At 36.7% G+C, this 20,434-nt stretch overlaps 1 protein-coding gene across 1 annotated transcript in view; it reads left to right on the top strand.

Moving 5' to 3' along the window:
• Positions 1 to 1,203: 1,203 nt before the first annotated feature.
• LOC149076194 (sortilin-related receptor-like) overlaps positions 1,204 to 20,434 on the top strand; it is a 76,185-nt gene continuing 56,954 nt past the window's right edge. The window contains exons 1-11 of the mRNA XM_089243748.1: positions 1,204 to 1,535; positions 2,797 to 3,021; positions 5,119 to 5,274; positions 9,477 to 9,544; positions 9,824 to 9,998; positions 10,244 to 10,348; positions 10,541 to 10,695; positions 18,561 to 18,759; positions 19,606 to 19,720; positions 19,867 to 19,940; positions 20,069 to 20,163. Coding sequence (XP_089099874.1) covers positions 1,305 to 1,535; positions 2,797 to 3,021; positions 5,119 to 5,274; positions 9,477 to 9,544; positions 9,824 to 9,998; positions 10,244 to 10,348; positions 10,541 to 10,695; positions 18,561 to 18,759; positions 19,606 to 19,720; positions 19,867 to 19,940; positions 20,069 to 20,163 — 1,598 coding nt within the window. The 5' untranslated portion in view covers positions 1,204 to 1,304. The remainder of the gene's footprint in view (positions 1,536 to 2,796; positions 3,022 to 5,118; positions 5,275 to 9,476; positions 9,545 to 9,823; positions 9,999 to 10,243; positions 10,349 to 10,540; positions 10,696 to 18,560; positions 18,760 to 19,605; positions 19,721 to 19,866; positions 19,941 to 20,068; positions 20,164 to 20,434) is intronic.

Below are 20,434 nucleotides of genomic sequence, written 5' to 3'. Positions count from 1 at the left end.
AGTTGAAAATTTAACTTTTTTTGGGGAAGGGAAAGAAGTACCCCTGATCATTTTTCACACAATAATTAGCGCTTCAACTGGTTCTGTCAGTCAGTGACTTCAGAAGCTATCATAGAATTAATATACTGTATATGTATACTCTGCACATTCCAGAAAAAAATGTAAATCCTATTTGTGTGTGTGGTGGATGTTCTTTGAATGCACTTTAAATTTGAAATTTGTCTATTTCCAAAAATATGAATTTAAGTGACAACCATGGCAGTATCTGGCCATCTAAACTAATATAAAAATTGTAATGATGTAAATTTTTCTAGAAAAATCTTCGGAATTTGAAATTTGTCTGTGGTAATATTTTTTATGTTTCTACTGGAAAAAAAACATTTCCACTATCATGAAGTTCAATGACTTCATTTCTACCATAAATTTACCAGCATCGTCAGTTTTTTCATTTTCAAATTGCCTAATATTTTTCTCCAGCCCTCAACTTTGACTTAAGGGTAGGGGACGCATGACTTTGGTCAGTTAAGTATGTTTTGTATTATTAATACATAACACAAAACCATAAATTTTTGGGGTGCATGCAGAAAAATACCGCCTTTGACGCAGCTCACACTAGGGGGTACTCCCATCCATAGGTTTACCCAGAATTTTCTCAGGGAAGAGAGGTTTCAAATTTTTTTCTTCTGAAGTGATGGGGGTTACGGTCTTCCCTGCAAAATAATACCATAATCTTGGCTCAGAGGAGGGGGTTATAACTCCACCCCCCCCCTTTTTGACCACACCAATGCCCCATGTCCCCCTATCTCTTCCCATGGCTGAAGCTCGCGCAGGAAGGGGCACCCTTGTTCCCCCATGGACGAAAATAAGGAGGGCACGGGGAAATTGCTGTCCCCACCCCAGAGTCAAAGGTGTGGGGCCGACTGATTTAAACGTGTATATATATACTTTTATATGAATCGACTTAATCATCATCACGCCCCCCCCCCAGATAAGTCTATCTCCACCCATGTCGCCCCCCCCCCCGTCCATCAAAGTGATCAAAAATTAAAATAAAATTCAAAATATTTTAAGAAAAATGTCTCCGAATGATGTTATGAATCATAACATATTTTAATCATAAAAGCAAAATTAGAATATTTTTCAATAATAATAATATTTACAATTATTTTTATTATTTTTCCGTGTGGCAACAGGAGACCAACCACCGGAGAAGTGAAGTGCAAGGTGTAGACTCAACTGCGAAACATTCTATGTTTTGGATTTCGTAAGTGAGCGCAGCGCCTAATGTTTCCTGTGTGAGAGAGATGATGGCTGCGAAAATCTTGTTGAATATTTTCGTCCTTTTTATCGTCATCGTCAGTTGTTCGCATGGAAGTCGGTCGAAAACCCTGTTTTCGCCATCGTCGAATGAAATCGGACCTTTCCTTGTTGAACTTGGAAACGATGATGACGGAGTGTTCCAAGAAAACCCGAATTATTCGCACCGTTCCAGAAGAGGCATCGAGGATGTGCTTAATCATAATTTTACATCCGTTGTACGTGTGATTTCGTAATATATATGTTATTGCCTAATATTAAAACGCCGTTCATAGGAGATATCCGTAATGCGATCAAATTTCAAAGGATAACTATTGTAAACACAGTATATATTTGTATAGCTGATAAGGAAAATGATAGCTTTATTACTACTCACTGTTTAACTCTTGAAATTTTCGAGTTTTATATTTAAGTACTGTTAAACTTCTCGGAAGGACCACCGTCCCATAATCCATCATATTTAAATACCATCACTCGGCTTAGAAAAACACTCAAATTTGGTAAAATTCTCTTATAATTAAGGGATGTATGTATGCTGATTGAGTATGTATTTATAGTGGAAACACTATTTTTAAAGAGGTTAAAAATCACACTTTTACTGGGAACGCCTTTAAAAAAAATCCATTTTGGAGATTTTTTTTCTTTGGCAAGAAGAACAAGTCGAAAAGTCACCAAGAGTGAAATTGAATCATGCTCTTGAACATCTTTCTTGCCAAAGGAAAACAAATCGCCAACACATCGCTAAAATGGGATAATACTGTGGCTGTTAAAACAAATGACAAAACAATCTTGGACTAAAAATGGGAAATAAAGACAAAACATTTTACATTAACTGAAAATTTTAAATAATTCAATCGTATATCCCAACACCTGTATTCTTCGAATGTAAAGGTATTAAAAAAATAAAGTCTCTTTCTTCTTACAAGGCACATATATTCGAGCCTTCAAAAATATATTAGTAAACGATAATAAATGTACATCTCCGATCACAATGCCATGGCTTAAGTTCATTTCAAGCAGGAATCCAAAGAAAATTTAAATAGATCAATCAGGTACGTCCAGTCTAAGCGTGCAATGAGGATGCTGCACAGTATCACACGCAGGCTCTCTGCTTCATTCTGACCATGACATTTGAAGTGAACAGATGTACTTTTTCTGTTGAGCAACCGAGAGTTGAGACTTGGTGTTCAACCCAAGTAGGATTCTCTGTCGTCATGATTGGTGGCTAAATATATTTTCCTCTGAAGACGACACCCCCATCAGTGTCAAAACGCATTTGGATTTTTCATGTATTTGCCTTATTCATTGAAGACTTCTTAATATGAATCTTTCTTCAAGGCCTCCTTCCCTGTGCCATCAAGAGCACACCTCTTCTTTACATCCGCTCAACCAAGTCAATCAACCTGATTTTTTGTCATAAGCTCCACAGTATTTGTATCATTATCTTTAGTGCGATTATTATTTTTTATGTATTCACAGTTCACTTTGAAGTATTTTCAACAACTGTGGCTTCATTGGGCTGGTAAAGGCAGCAATGTCCTCATTTGTTTGGCACGTCAAGTGACCTTGAATATGTCCGAAGTGCTGATTTCCAAAGATTATGGAGCAACATTCAAGGAAATTCAAGCCAACAACATGAAGATTCTTGGGAATCAGTCATCTGTGATATCTATGTTTTATGCCAGTGCGGTAGTCAATGGTCATGTGAGTTTTTTTCTTTTGCTTACTGAAAAAATAGTCCTTTTTTTAGTGGGAAACCTATACAGTCGATGATCAGTATAACAACCGTTCCCGACATAATGACCGGTATTAAAAATCCCAAATGCATTCTTATGCATGTCATGTTATTTTTCATTCAATATGGTTACCTACAAAGATCATTCAATCCATTGCAATGTCTGACTGTGCATGATCCTTTTTTTACAAATTAATAAAATCCATGTAAATGTGTTTAACATACTTTCCAACCACTACAGTTTGTCTGTTTTTTCTATGGCCTTCTACCATAAACTACGAAATTACTGTAAATTGCAAAGAACTATGGAAGTCTGTTTTTTCAAAGGTATTTGCTTTTGATTAGAGATCCTGTTATCCTATCAGGTGAAAATTATGCCGCTCAAAGAGCAAAGACCACATCTCTGAAGAGTGAATATTGAGCTGAATTTGAAATGAAATGTAGCAACCATGTTGTTTATAGTCATTGTAAAGGTTTGCTTATTTTTAGCTGTTTGCATATCTGCAACTTTAATCCCCAGGTGGGCTTTAATCCTTAAATGGAAAACGGTTCAATTGCTGGATTGAAAAACAAAAAATGAGTGAGTAGAAGTTTAATAATTTATCAAGTTTCTTTGTAACATTTTTCACGGATAAGTTTTTACAAAGAAAATGGAAGAGGGATGTCGATGACACAACAAAGCAGTGATAAAGCCCTGTCTCAACCAAAGAACTTCATCGATTTCTTGAGGAACATTCATGTTAAACAGGTCCAAACTTAAACAAGAGGCTACTTTAAATGTTCGTCATGCTCGATATGGTCGACAAGTTGAAGAAAATAAAAAAAAATTACTAGAATTTTTAAAATAGTCATGTGAGGGCAAAAAATTAGAAGGGGGTGTCAGTGAGCATTGCCACTACGGAAATACTTAGTCCCAAGATTGCCATGTATAATGTTTGACCTTGACCCTTTAATATTTTCCTTTTCTACCATACACCAGCTGTGGTCATATCGCCATAAGACAGTTTACTCATTTTTGAATTTTATCAGAATGTTTTCTCTCTAGAGAAAGTAATTTTAACGTAGAGCTATAGCACAGCGAAACTTTTCTTAGATGGACATTTTATGAGAAGAATGTGAATGCCAGAACTCTGCCACCAAACTTATTCCATTGCCAAGATCTCTTCCAGCCCAGCTTCATGGTAGAGTCCATTGTATTAGACAGAAACTTGTCATTATCAGAATCAAATGATAGTCTGTGTTTGATGATTAGTTCTTTGGTTTGCCCCTTCATAAAACAGAAATCAGTTTGTAATAGAATATTATTCCATTCTTTCTTGGCATTTGGTTTCGTACAGCTTTCACTGTATCATAATGGTTTTACCCCTTTCAATGCATGAAAGTACCATCCATCACTGGTTGCCTCAGGTTGAAGTGGGGAATTTTTTTTTTTTGCTGATCTCTGAGATTTTTGTCTCAGTGCTGTAACTAAGAATTTTATTATCGTGTCAACCACGATTTTGCTGAGAGATCTTTTTTCGAGAGACTCAACACTATGTCAGCTGGACACCTGTATGACTGTAACTGTCTCCTCTTATCTATTTCTATAGGTTTGGGGGTTTGCTCAGAATCTGGAATGAGGAATTTATTCAAAAAACAAATATATATATATATATATATAAAGACGCGGTAGTCCAGGTCAGTAAGATACTTGCTTAAAGTACAAAAGGATGTTTAGAGGTGTCGCAAGTTCGATACCCAGTTCATCCTTGTCAGAAACTTTCCTGGGGCGGGGTTACAACAGAAATGTTGAAACATGACCATACAAAAAGATTGCTACTGCAGGGAGTCCCACATCAAGAATTTAGCGCACCAACTTCTCCTTGAGTATAAAAAAAGGCTGCTGTTCGGAATCGGCAATAAATTGTAGGTCCTGGTCTAATTAGCCCTCGTGTGCAGAAAATTACCTTGGCCACGAGACAAAAATGATCAAAAAACTTAATCGGAATTCAAAGCAAGTTTTTTCCCCTGGATGTGTAATGTATGTTCAAAATTATAGTGACTAATAGATATATTTCTTTTTCCAGTATATTTTCACCGATACCACTCACAAATATATTTTCACCACTCGAGATTTTGGGGAAACATTTGAAACGGTGAAGTTAGTATTTCATCCAGATACAATATCTATGCATCCCACAAAGTCTGAAATTGTCCTTGGTTATGATGAGAATGATAAAAAAGTGAGTTAATGAAATATATTTTTTTTGCAAAGTTTTCTCAAAATATCTATTATCTTTTACATTAGATGTACTTAGATTCAGTTATTCTAATCAGTTCTATAGATTCAGTTTAGAGCGAACTGTTTATTAATGAATAAATATTTAATATTTTAATTAATTTCCATCGTATTAGTTTTGATTTTGTCAGTGAAACTTTTTTTTTTTAAAAAATGTGTTTTTTGAATTGAATTTCAATTTTTTTTTTTTCCACTTACTCAATCTTTTCACCTTTGTTCATTTCATTCACTGCGCTGTATTCATTTCTTTCATTACTGATTATTCTGTCCCTATGTTTATCTATGTTCGATAATTATACTAGATTCATTATCTCATTGCCTTTTTCCTCACAAATGATTTTTTCCTACTGCAGCGAAACCTCAATATAAAGATACACTGTGGACCAAGGAAAACTATTATTGTAGAGAGGTTATTGTTATATCGAGGGTGACATTTTATCATCAGGCGCTGCAAAATTTATGCTTTTGTTGGCGTCTTTCCTGAATTGGTGTTACCATGATAGAATGTATTTATAATTATTTATTCACATCAAAAAATTTGAATTGATTAGTTGAGGAATAAAACCCTGTTGTTCCACACTGTAAAGTGGTTTATTGCACTGCACTTATGCGTACTACACAGAGAGTAGCTTCATTGCAACTTCGTCTACGCTTTTAGACGGTAGATATGGCAAAATACGGATGTTATCAAACATCCTTGATGGAAGAAACACTGATGATGAATTTAAAATTATGTGGAAGGAGATTTCGAGTTAAATGTAGAGAATATTGTTGTAGTAGTTTCAAAATATCTAAAAATATATCATTACAGAGGGATTTAGTTTAGTAAAGGATATCATTGTATCTCGAGAGGAGTTTAACATTAGGCTATAGGCAATTCCTAATGAGATTTAGAAAAATATCATTGTAGAGGAATTTATCATTATATTGAGTATCGTTGTAGTGAGTTTCCGCTGTATATACACTGCTCTTTGGTATTTTAGACTTTGTCTCCAAACACATTGAATATAAATGTTATATTGAAATATTTCTAATTCATATTAATTTATAATGTTTCTATTCATTTATGAATTTGATTCCTTGATTCTGATGTAAGTACGGTGACACCTCTTCTAATGAAAATAATTTGTTCCGAAATCATTAGGCATAATCTTTGTTAGCTGAAATGTAATTTCCCATAGTTCCTATTGTTTAATTTGCACCAGGTACTTCCAAAAATTTAAGATAAGTTTTATAAACCAAAATGAGGAGCTCTATAAAAAAGACAAACTGATGGAATGCTGATTGGATTTAAACAACTTCACAGTTGCATGTCGGAGAATATAAAGGAAGCTGAAAAACTGAAGATCTTTATTTTTGTGCAACTTTTTTATGCACGCAACCCAGTCAAGATTGTGGAAATCTCTGATGGAATCAACTCATTTTGCTAATTACATACATGCAGATGAACAAAATAACCTAGAATGTTCAGACCATTCGGCTTGAGGTTAAGTTTTGCAACAAAAGAACACGTGCACTGAAAACATGGTAGGCTCTTTTTATTTGAATTGTATTTTCTCTTAACCTAGCTTTTGAGCCATTTCATGCAAAATAAAAGATTATCTGAAAGAGAAATGGAGGTGCATCTGGAGATTCCAAGGAAGACATTAATTAATCAGGCTTGAGTGACAGTAATTCTAATAATGATTAACATGAAAATTTGGCTCGTAAAATGGTCATGTTAGGTCAGTGTGTATATTCATATCAATAGAAACATTTGTTAACTGAAATTGTGAAAAAAAATCTTCATAAGCCCAGTTGTTTGTTTTAGACGAGGTATCACTGAAAAGGTGAATATTTTGGTTCTTTAAAGCAAATGTATAGGCCAATGTACCTTATCTTTTGTCCTTTTGTATTTGTATTGTGTGTGTCCTTATTAACCGTTGAAAGGCCAAACTATGAACAAAGTCATTTATTATTTTAAAATTTGGAGGTCCCTTTGCATGCCTATACACAGATCAACTGTGAAATTTGAAGAAAAATTTTTTTTCTTTGTTTTTCACTTGGGGAGAGGTGAAAGCGGAAAGTGGTATCGCCTATATTCTCACGATTATTTATTTCTGGAGTACCAGTTATCACACGAAATTTTTTATTTTCTACTACAAATTCAAATTCGTAACACATACTGGCTTTTTTAACATAAAAATGTGTGTGTGAATGCAGAAAATTCAAAATTTTTTTTGTCAGTCATAAAAGAAAGAAAACATATACATTTTATAGACCCGTTTGTCACATAGGTAGCATTTATACACATTTTTGGCAAACCGCATACCGTCCTTGCATCACAGACACAATATAATGGCCATCAAATGACCCGACATCTTTTTTTTCAGTTGACAACGTGGACCTGGAGAAATAATTAACCCCTCCTTCATTTGTAAAATGTTAATTGTCACTTCTTTTCGGAAATTCAAATGTGAAATACAATCCGCTTCTCGCAACTATCCAACGTGCTATAATGGTCATATGGCAAATATTTTCCAATGGAATCCAGAGCCGAGGTTTTGATCAGATTCTAAAAAGAACTTTTTATCCCATGCAATAATTTTTTTTTTTCGGATTGCTCAAAACTGTTTTGCCTTTTCTTGAAACTTGAGCGTTACGCTTACATTTTTCCTTCTTTTTTTCTGCCCTACATCTTTTGAAGAACACGTTTAAGAGTTTTCTAACACCCCATCCTCGTTGTTGAAAAATTACCTAGCATTTCACATACATCAGTTGAAACTGTTGATACTAGATCATTTTCGACAATATCATCTTCATCTATGATGTTCATTTTCACTAGCACGTAATTGGCATATACCTACATCCTCTAATTCGGAATCTGAAAGAAATTCTAAATGTCCTACAGCTTCTTCTAATGTGAGCTCTTTTTGATATGGTTACACTCAGCTGAACACAACAAGACTATCTAGGATTGTTGAACTCAGTTTGATTAGTCTGAAGTTTGCAAAAACATACATTTCTAAGAATGCAAGAATAAAAAAGTATTCACCCAATATAAACAATCCACCACAGAGAGCACATTCCTCTGCCATAATACCCAGAATTAGCCCCTATACACATGTCGAACGATGACAACAACCTGAGGTTCGAACGTGAAAATCGAAGCAGCGCACTGCACTGCACATTAGTTATCCCTAGAATCCTGCTCTCTTGAAAGGCCAATGTTCCATAAATGGAACATGAATTTTTGAACGTGTGTAGCTCTTTAACATTTAACAGTACAAAGAAACTAATTGATTTACTTTGATTGATATATTAAGTGGTAGAGACACACAAATAATTTTCAATTTACTTCAAAATTGAAATGGGGAAAAAATGCCCAGAAAATGTCAAATTTCAAAATTCTGTCAAAAATTTTTATGCCAACCAAAAAGTTTCCGAATTTATTTCAAAAAATACTTTGAACTCTCCTCTATATATGATAAAAAACCGGAAATGTTTGAATTAATTTTTATCTGATATTTCTGTAAATAAAAACTATGTTCCATTTATGGAACATTGGTCTTTAAACGGTTAATTTATAAATATTTGTATTTTTGTAATAATGTTGGAGGTCAGAAGGTGTATCTCTGCTCTTGTTTATGAGCATTTCCATATTTTGTTCACAATGCCCTATTTGTACAGTTGCAGCCACCATAATCCATGTAGCATAATGTTACTTTTGCAATGGCTGGAGATACGTAATATAAAAAAGGGCCCTTTTCCTTCATTTCTAGGTCAGTTTCACAGTTGCTCAGCTGAAAGACGTTCTCAGAGGATCTATGGAACATACCGTGCCTTAAAAAAATTATCATAATTGTAAAACACATCAGTGTCAAATTGCACGATTATAATAAAAGATTTTATAGATAAGGATAATACAGGATTTTAGCTTAAAGTAAAGAATTTGTTTCAGAACAAAAGAAAAGAAACTGGCATGATTGAACATTTTGCTATCAATTATATGGGGAAAGAGAAAAAAACAGTTGCTCCGTTTGCATATGTCCCATTGGTCATTGAATTTGCTTTTGGATTTTTTTTGGATATAGTTATCAATTATTATTATCAAACCCTGAGTCCCAATGTAATCACATTAAGTGACGTGCACTGTATTTATTGCAGCTTTGGTTCTCTGATGATTTTGGTTTGACCTGGAGTGAAATTCAACGTCAAGTGAAATCTTTCTCGTGGTAAGTATTTTGTAGAAACATCTTCGTTCAAGTTAATTTGGTTTTGAAATTGGTAACGTGGACTGATGAAAAATTGATTTAATTTTATGTATATTGTGGTTATTTGTCTGTGTGGCCTAGCACTAGAAAAATCATTCAAGGAAGTGTTTTTCCTAACAGAAATTACTTTTTTAAACAGTTTGATGAGAATTGGAAAATCATTTGTTTGTTGCTTAATCTCTGCATATGCATTCACCATTTATTTCAACATTGCATTTGCTGCATATTTGTATTTCGCAGGGGAGTGCCTGATGTAGATTTTGAAGATACTGTTTTTGTGGAAAGGTTGGAACCAAATAGCTCTACGACAGTGTTGTCATCTGATAACTTTTTCAGGGGCCATACTAAAGTACTTATGTCCAATGTGAAAGACTTTGCAGTTAAAGAGAAATATTTGTTCATCACTAGAGTGCAGGTAAATCTGATGGCATTTTTTTCCCTCCTTCCATTGTTCCTAATTTTTTTAATGTCATTGTGATATTCACTTTGGAGACAATAATTTTACACATTGTTTGAAATACTATATAAAATTTTATTTGCGTCTCATGAATGTCACCAATTTGCTGATGATATTTTTTAGTTTTTATGAAACAATATTTAGCAACTTCATTATTTTGAAAATTTTACATTCTTTAAAAGCTTATCTTGTTCTTTTTATAGCATCTTCTAGGCTCTAAAGATGTAGATGGTGTTTTGCAGTTGTGGATATCTTATGATCGCCAACCTTTCAAAATGGCAGAGTTCCCTAGTCACCTTAGTCGAAAGGTGATTCACTACTCTGTTTTTGTTTAGCAATCACATTAACATACAAACAATAAGCTTTTTCATTTTTAGTATGATATTGTCTCTCTCTCTCTCTCTCTTTTTTTTTCTAAAGTTAGTGCTGTGTTTCTGATTTCTTGTTGTGGGAAATTCAATTTTTATTGATAAAAATGAAATTGACTATTTTTTCTTCAGGAAATATATATTGTTGATGCTTCTGATGACCAAGTTTTTGTTTGTGTGAAGCATGATGAATTGACCACAAATCTTTACATATCAGATGTCCAACGAATGAAGTTCTCTTTATCTCTTGAAAATGTTCTGTACATCGGTGATGCTGATTCATCTGGGTAGGTTAATATTTTCAGTAGTATTATGTTTTTGTAGGTTTGTTTGTTGTGTTGATATATATTTTGCTGTATATATAAAAAAAACCTGTTGACATATTTTAAAATCTATTCTCAAAATTATTAAATCATACACTACACTTAATATCAGGAGTTGCTGATGTTTCTTATATTAATTTTAGTAATTTAGCTAATCAAATAAAAAAATAGAGCAAAATAGGAGAAAAAGTTAAAGATTAATGCAGGGTTTGGCACCGTTGGCTCCTTCGTATACAAAATCTGGTTTTTAGCATAGAATATTCCATGATACTTCAGTGAGCTCTCAGTGGAAGATACTTTTTCTTCAGCCTTGATGTGCAACTGGAAGTGTTGATGCACTGATTAGACTATCCAATGCTTGATTTACTTTGAAAATCATGTTCTTGATTTTTGTTCACAAAATGAACAAATTCATAACTTTGTTTATTTTTCATCAAATTCAACTTTGAATGTTTGAAGTTGATATCATCATCATCATCATCATTTGGCGTCCCATAGGGGAAAAGCCTAGGCAAATTTTGCCCATTGCTCTAACACCAAGTGGTTCAACATGAGTTGTGGGTCATGTAAGAATGAAGAAAAATATTATTCTGTGGAAATACCCAGAGTTTGGTGACTGCTCCGGGGACGAGAGTTATGGTATCTATTACCACATTATATTGGGTCTCTGTATGGGACATTAAGGAGAACCACAACCAGTAAAGCCATGACAGAAAATTTGAGGCTGCTCCTGTTTGCGGTGCCCTTTTAGAAAAGGAGCAGAGAAGGTCTCAGGGATATGGCAGAACTCAACATGAGGTTATTAAATAGTAATGCATGAAAATTCAAGTTAAAGCAGAATTGAAACTCGCCATGAATTTAGGTGTTTAGTGTAATTTAGAAAATTTACCAAGTTGTAAATGCTGGGAGCATTGACAACTTCACTTAGAGTCACCTGATGATCACCGAAGTAGTTCCTTCTCGGGATAGAGAAGGCGGGACATCGTCCCACATAGTGGAGTGGAGTTTCGTCTTCTTCTCCACACGCAGGACAAATAGGTGAATCTGTATAGCTACAGTTGTGTAGGTGTTTCGCTAGGTTAGCATGACCATTGATGATCTGTATAACCTGTCGAATTTGTTTCCTGTTCAATGAGATAAGTTTTTTGGCAATATTCGGATGGGTTCCCAAGGCCAGCTTGGCCTGTCTGCAGTCCTGCCTTGAGTTCCATTGCCGCATGTGTTTGTCTTCTATCCATTGTTTGACATCTCCTTTGATGGTTGACATCGAAACAGGATAGAAAGGTTCAGGTCCAGATAGCTTCATGTTCGCTGCCTCTTTGGCTATCTGGTCTGCGAGTTCATTTCCCTGGAAATTTACGTTACCAGGAACCCAGTAAAGGTTGATGTTGTTGCTCAATGCGGCCAAGTTATTCAGCATGTCAGTGCAGTATTTTACACACAGTTGAAACTTGAGGAAGTTGTCAAGAGCCAATAGTGCTGCTTGGCTGTCAGAGAAGATAACAATTTGTTTTCCATGATACCCTTTGGTAATCAGACTTTCAGCCAGTATGGCTATTGCTAATACTTCAGCTTGAAAGACCGTGGACATTTTGCCTAGATACAAATGTATCTTATGGTAGTCGTGATCCACTCCAAAGATGCGGAAAATTGCTCCAGCCCCAGTATCAGTAATCCTAGAGCCATCGGTGTAACACTCAATAACTCCTGTTGAGATGCTATCAATTATGTGAGCAACTTCATTTCTCCTGAGTATGTGGATAGTGAAGCATTTAGTAAAATTTTTTGTTTTGCAACAGGAGTCTTTTGGCATTAGTAGAGAGGGTATCTCTGCCTTTCCCAGTAGACAGCTGTCAAGATGATTCTTGAAAGAAGGTTTGTATCCCATATATGGTCGATTGCACCATGTACCATTTCTTTCCATCTTATACATAGTTTTAAACGCTTCTCCTTGTAGGTACCATCTCAGAGGTGGTATCTTAAGAGTAGTTTCAAGGGCGATGGAGGGAGAGCTGGGTAAGGCTCCCGTAATAAGAATGCAAGCTAGTCTTTGAACTTTTTGCAAGACAGTTTCATAAGAGGTCTTTGATAACACCTGGTGCCATACCACACAACCATAGCTCAGCATTGGGCGTGCAATAGCAGTATAAATCCACTGAGTGGTTTTAGGGTTTAAACCCCAGGCTTTACCAATAATTCTTTTGCACAGCATAAGTATATTAGTGGCCCGTTTAGCTCGTTCATGAATATGGGATTTCCAGGAGAGTTTAGAATCCAAGTGACATCCAAGGTATTTCACTCTGTCACATATGGTTAATTCTTGTCCCTTGAGGGTTAAGTTTCCAATTTCCCATTTTCTGTTCCATGTGAAAATCACAATTCTGGTTTTTTCCGTGGAAAATGTTAAATGGTGTTTGTCACCCCATCTGCTGACAGAGTTTAAAATTTGTTGAGCAAGAATCCTCATTGTGGATAAATCATGCCCTTGAATGAGCACGACTAAGTCGTCTGCATATGCCTGTGAATACCCTGGTCCTTTCATTAGATCAGAGATCAGGGAGCTGAAGACCATGTTCCATAGAAAGGGAGAAAGGATTCCTCCTTGCGGACATCCTCTTCTGATAGCTCTTTCAGCTTGGGCATCAAGAACATGAGCAGTGATTGTTCGGTTCCTGAGCATATGATCAATCCATCTAGTTAACATAGGTGGAATGTTAAAATCTATTAGTGCCTTACATACAGAGTCAAAAGTAACGTTGTCAAAGGCTCCAACGATGTCCAGAAAAATACCAACAGCAAATTGTCCATTGATAATTGTGTTTTCAATTCTCCAAATCAGTTGATGAAGAGCAGAGTCAGTGGAAAACCATGCTGGTTCACATTAATCTTACCCATTAAGAGAGGAATCTCTTGAAGATGCCAGAGTATCAGTTTTTCCAGTAACTTTAACTGGAAAGAAGATAATGTAATCATTCTGAAGGATGATGATTTATAATAGGTGTCTTTTCCTGGTTTTGGTAGGAAGACACCTCTGGAGCTCTTCCATACTTTGGGTATATATCTCAAAACTAGGCTGGCTTTGAAGAGGCGAATCAGCTCAATGCCTATAACTTTCCATCCTTTTTGTAAAAAGATAGGATATATTCCATCTGTGCCTGGTGACTTGAAGGGAGAAAATCCCCTCAAGGCTTCAGTACATTTGTCATATTCAACTATCATGTTGGCTATTGAGGTGTCTACTGGTTCCAGGATGGGCCTAGCCTGTACACCACAGTCTGGTTCCGTTGGTCCACCTAGGTGATAGTCCAGAAGACATTCCAGCGTCTCCACTGGGCTGGCAGTATAGTTACCATCTGGTCGTTCTATAACATTAATTTTATCATAGGAATTGTTTTTGATCAATTTGGTAACCTTGGCAGTTTCTGACAGTGAATTCATCTCTGTACAGAACTTCTTCCAAGAACTATTTTTCACTTTTCTGATTTCTTTCTTAAACTTTCGTTGAACTTCCTTATAGTAAGTCCAATTTGATTCAAGTTTAGTCCTAACAGCCTTCCTGTGTGCCTTCCTCGTTTCTTTACGGAGGAGTTCAAGATCTTTAGTCCACCAATTTTTTGAGTAGACTTTAGATTTGTCAGGCTTGAGTGGACACGCCTGATTCGCTGAGTTCCTGATCACCTCTGTCAGAATGGCAGCGTGGTGATCCAAGTCATCTACTGTTAAGATCTCGTCACAGGGGTTGGCGAGAGTGTTGAGCTGGCTTTCCAGGTTTCTTTTAAAAAGATCCCAGTTTGTGTTCTTAAAATTCCGAAAAAAAGTGGGAGTAAATGTTGCTTCGTAGTAGAAGTTTATGAACATATGATCAGATAAGGAGGGTTCATCACTGACCCTCCATCTCTTGATCGTGTTTGCAATATCTATTGAGACCAGGGTCAGATCAATAACTTCTTCCCGATTACATGTACGGAAAGTCGGTGTGTGCCCTTGGTTAGCCCAAACCAGATTGGTTTTCATGAGGAGCTCCAGTAATGTTTCTCCTCTTTGATTTATGTCTGAGCTGCCCCACGCTGTGTGGTGAGCATTGGCATCACATCCAAATATCATACTTATATTGTGATGTTCGCAGTATTCCACCAGCTCACAGAACATTTGCGGAATTTTGAGATCATAGGCCATATAGACTGAGCAGATCATAATAAGGCGATTCTTGTTTAGTCCCTTGCCCTTTAACAGAACTGCAACAACGTCTTCTGATGTGAATTGTGGCAGTGCCCAGGCATGGATACTTTTGGCAAGGTATACACATGCTCTTGGATGAAACCCCGTTCCTTTCTTAACGAAGAGTTGGGAGTTGGGTAGACGGCCCATAATCATCCCGTTTCTGACCCATGGTTCTTGAATCAGAGCTACAAAATGATTATGGTTGCGAAAGGAAGCTGCAAGGTTGTAGGATGCAGCCTTGCTATGTTGTAAATTTATCTGCCTAAATAACATTGGCAAGGTATGTTACAAAAATTACTTACCAGTGGGTAAAATAATACCACTCGGTGTATAGGTTTAACCAAGGAGGTTGCAGAGATGTCCTAGGATAGATCAGAGTCGGACCCGGTGTTATACTCCAGGTCCAACGCCACTTCCATCTCTGGGTCATTGTCCTTATTTGCATCTAAGGGTCTGGATGTAGACCCCGTTTCATCAGCGGGTGCTGACCGTTCTTCTGCCTGGGGAGGTGTTGGCTTCTCAGGCCGTTGAGTAGAAATTGTTGGCCTGTGCTGTCGAGATGGCTCCCTGAATGTGACAGCACTCAAGCCACAATGCACAGTGAAAGATCTAGTGGAAAGCCACTCCACCATCGCTTGCTCCACCCCGATCACCAGGGTATTACCCCCATTTCCCGGGATGACAGCTCACAAGTGAAGTTGGCCAGACACCAGATCTTCATTGCATTTACTGAGCAGTTTAAGGGATTTGTTAGGATCCCTATCTCCAGGAATCCAGACAAAGAATTTTTTCATTGGTGGTCTATCACCAGGTCCTAGGGCAAGGTACCCGGTATGACCATCAACGTTTGGTGGAGGTGGTAAACCGTTGATTACTGTTTTCAACCACCCCAGGGTGGTCTGGTCTCTGCATATAATGCGAAGACCTTCCTCCCCAAAGATGGTTCGATCAACGTGAGGGTAAATACCCCCAGTGTCCTCCAGCATCTGGTCCTCCACCGAGTTGGTAATGTGAGACACATCAGCTGGAGTCAGTTTCCTTTCTGGATCCTTAGCCTGGACCCTGAGGGTGATGCCTTTCTTGGTAGCCTTGCTGTAGGAAGAGTCCTTGCAAGGCTTCTTGAAATTTGATTCTGGCGTGTCGCCAGGGACTCTTCCACGCTTGCGAGGAATGGCCCCTTTTGTCTGTGAGGCCTTGGCAGTGCCCGATGCAATTCCTGAGGGTCCAGGCGTGATGGCCTTCTCATTCCTTGCATCATCCTCTGCCAAGGTCACATTTGCCAGAGCTTTCTCCAGGTTACGCCTTTCTCTTTGGCGTTTCTTTTTGGTTTTCTTCTTCTCGTTGGCCGAGAGAAGTTGATTTCCCTCTACAGCAGGGTTCCTGGCTTCCGCTTGTGCTTCCACGGGTGTTTCCACACGTGCTTTGGCTCTCGTTTTCACTCTCGCTTCCACCTCTCCTCCTGGTGCAGGGGTTAGATGCTTTGGGGATTGGCATCCAGCGTTTTTTTCTCTTTTTTCTTTATTTTCCAAATTCATGGTCAGTTTGTAGAGAGATTGTGCGACCAGTATCCCTGGGTTTCCTCAGAGGGAGATTTCCTAGAGCTGACCCCAGATTCCTTCATGCAGTAGTGGCCTCGGGAGAGCCCCCCGCATCGTCGAGCATTACCCCACCCAGGTGCCACCTGGAAATACAGGACGAGCGGGATTATACACCAGTTGATAGGGCAGCCTCCCCGTTGGCTAGACAGGGTTCGGGCCCTTGTACTACCTGGCGGCCCAGGAAACGCTAAACCCAGTTTTTCACCTGTACCCTCTACTGCAGACATCCTCTGAGACCCCATTCCATCCCCCACAGAGTTCCTCCAGTTCTTCTGATCGCACAAGGAAGAAGCTACCACTTTCTTCGTTCGAGTCTTGTTGCTTTAGCATACAAGATCCCAGGGGGCCCCGACGTGGAGGTGAAGATAAGTGGCTTTGACTGAGCAGGGCCCACCGGACTTCGTCGAAATTACCCGCACCAATCGAGGACTGGATTTAGGGCCAATATCAACTCCATCAGGGTTTTCGACTCAACGTTGTCGAGAAATCCCTGCTAGCCTTCTGCCCCCCATTTGAAGTTGATAACTATGATGGGCTTTTTTTAATGAGCTGAAATTTTCTTTTTTATATACAAGTTTCTAATTTTTATGCTGCCAGTGTGAAGTGAGCCATAGGATTTGAGCTAGTGTATTCTTTCTCTGACATTTATAAAATATCCTGAGTAATAAGAGCAGGGTATGCCAATGAAAGTTAACAGATATTTCTGATCGAGTGCACTCGCATCTACAACCAGTGTAGTTTTAATATATAGGCCCCAGTTCTGGCTCCTCAAGTGCAGGGAGGAGTGCTCATGACAGGTATCTGGTTGCAATTTTTGAGTCTAATTTATGTTAATTGATAGGCAGGTGTTTCTTTCTAGGTAGAGCCTGGGAAAATCACTCTGCCTGGGCTGTCAAGAGAGCCCTGTCTATACCTCAGTATGTCTACTGCAGGTATATGGACAAAATGCTTGTGTCTCTCTCTCTCTCTCTATATATATATATATATATATTTTTTTTTTTTTTAGATGGACCACATTTCTTCAGGTATAATCTTTTTACTTTGATGCCATCTATGAAAACCTGCACTTTTTTAGTTATAAAGTAATTCATCTGATATATTTTTGAAGTTAGGGAAAAAATTATTTTAAATTAAATACAGTAGACTCTCGATTATCCAGCTAAGGACTAACTGGCCTAGTTTAAAAATAATTGAAATTCCCCATAGTAAAGTGATGAATAATTTACTTTGTTAAAGCATTGCAAGTGTAATCCAGTTTTTGTAATCAATTTATTATAAGCTAAATTACTTTTTGTAAGAATTAAATCTACGTTTCATATTAATATTTTATATATTTTAACCCTTTCCATGGTATAGTAAAACTCACTAGATCCCCCCCCCCCCCCCAGTAAAATGGCATATATTTCTTAATGAAGCAGGCTTTTTTCTGATTTTTTGCAGGTGCATAGTAAGGGGGTACAAGGGAAAGTGATCCATTGAGAAATCACCTATGCAAAATACTTTGGCTTGTTAATGCTAAAATAAATGGCTTTTAAGAGGCAAGATATCGTTTAGATGCCGCTGAGAGGGTTAAAAGTGTTTGTAGTCATATCATACTTCATAGAATCATTATAAAATTTATTTTAAAATGTGTGCAATGTTTGTTTTTTTTTTTTCTGAAATAAATTTTTCAACGGGTGGGTGCACTATATTATGAAGTACTCGCCTATGCTTAGAAGTCAGAAAATATGAATAAAAACAGGTTTTTTGTATAAAAAGGGGGTTTTTGATGGTGGGAAGTGAGCATCAAAGAACTTTGGTTTATCTGGCATTTCTGTTATTTGGCCCACCATTCCGTTACATTAGGCCGGATAGTCCAGAGTCTACTGTATATGATAAATGCTGTACCGCCCATATAAAATCCCTATATAGAAAGTGGTGGTATTATTTTTCTTTTTTTACTCCTTTAAAATTTGATTTATCAACTTATTAGAAGCTTAAATATAATGTAAATTTTTTTTTTCATTAAAGACAAAATTCTTATGCTGATGTACACAAAGTTGATGGATTGAGAGGGGTATATATAGCTAATCACCTCAAGCCTGGTGCATCTAAGTCTGATATGCGAAATAATTTGGTGTCTGTCATCACTTTTGACAAAGGTGGAGAGTGGAGTAATCTAAACCCTCCCAAAGAGGATAAAAATGGAAATTCTATTGAGTGTAACCTGGTAGGTGGAAATTTTTTTATGAATATTTTCCCTTATATCTTTCCTCTCATTATTTTCTCAATCAATAAGCATTTTCCATCATTCCTGAAAAGAGTTCTCTAACAATTGTAATTTATTACTTTAACCGCTTTACAATCAAGAATGCAATATTGCTTTCAAATGCCATTGGAACAATTCCTGTTTTCTTTCCTCTCTCTCATCATCAGAAATCTTTGTTGTAACCCTATGAAATGAAGTTGTGTTTTTTACCACCATTATTTATATACTCCTTTTAGCGATTCTTTTCATCATATATTTTAATATATACATATAAGAGGGGGAAAAAACCAGGTAGGGTGAGGGTAAGAAGATAAATCTACTGTGTACCTACTCTTATCTATTATGCTGTTTTCCTTTCATTTTTCCCCCTTTTCTACGTTTTTCTTTCACCTTTTTCTAACCTGCAGTTAGGACAAGGTTACCAGATTTATTATGATTCATCGTATAGAGATAATCCAAATTTGTTGCCAATAGCTTGTAAGTGAAGGGGGGGGGAGGGTTTAATGTTATCATTTTGTAAGAGCATGTGTAGATAGTATCTATATGTACCTTTATGATTAGAAGATACTGTGAAGGCTTTTATATCATTTTATGACATTATAGTCTTGACAAAAACCACATCTACTTCCATGAAACGGGTTGTCAGAATAGTTTTGGCCATGCATTAGGCGCATTAATATTAATTCCATCTGATTCTTTCAATATTACTGTGAGTTTTTATGTTTGTTAGCTATTTAATTCATTTAATTCTGATGTGCTGTTGTATATTACATTTCTGATTAATTATCATTTTCATTGTCATTTCAGAGTGAGGGTTGTAGTCTACACATTAGTCAGAAGTTCAGTAAATTATACCAAGGTCGGCATAGGACAGCCCCTATCCTATCTAGAAAGTCAGCAGTTGGAATGATCATGGCATCAGGTGTGCAGTCTCGGTTATATGCATACTTATAAGTGGTACATTTATATGTCCCATGTCTTGCAATATTTCTTCTTTGAAGTTAAATGTGTCATCTGTTTCAGAGATGTCAAAAAAAAATTTTTTTTTCTCGCATTCAATTTACTCAGGTGTTATTGGTCAATCTTTGAAAGGGCATCCAAGTGCTTTTCTTTCTTCAGATGCAGGCGTGACATGGCGAGAGGTTTGTCAAGTCATAGTCAAAAAGTTTTTTTTTTAAGTTGAGTTTTTATTCAGAGTTATATGTATGTACATTTACTTGAGTTTCCTTTTCATAATAATTTAAACAAGAAATTATTATTTTGTGCTTAGGTTCTGGATGGCAGTTACATTTACAGATTTGGTGATTATGGTGGAGTTATAGTAGCAGCACCGTTTTTCCATCAGCAGGAAACAAATAAAATTTAGTGAGACTATTTTTGTTGATATTATTTTGAATAATTAATCTTTTTTCTTTAATTATTAGCCAGCATTTTTTTTCAGGTCAAAATTATTTTAATTTTTTTCAGTTCATATATTGATTTTTTATATTAGCTATTTTCTTGTTAGTTCATTTTTGCATTCCAATTTGTTGAAACCAATTTTATATTCGACATTAAGTCTGGGCTTAATCAGACAATGGGAATATGGGAATGCTGTTGGAGGCAGATCAAGAGAAAAAGAAATGCCTTGAGTGGG

This window comes from Pholcus phalangioides, unplaced genomic scaffold (genome assembly GCF_987345545.1).
Source record: "Pholcus phalangioides strain wild (caught in Gottingen) unplaced genomic scaffold, Ppha-v1.0 ptg000015l_1, whole genome shotgun sequence".
Taxonomy (NCBI): domain Eukaryota; kingdom Metazoa; phylum Arthropoda; class Arachnida; order Araneae; family Pholcidae; genus Pholcus; species Pholcus phalangioides.
Note: the sequence above shows the minus strand (reverse complement) of the source record. Positions and strands in the feature narration are given on the sequence as shown.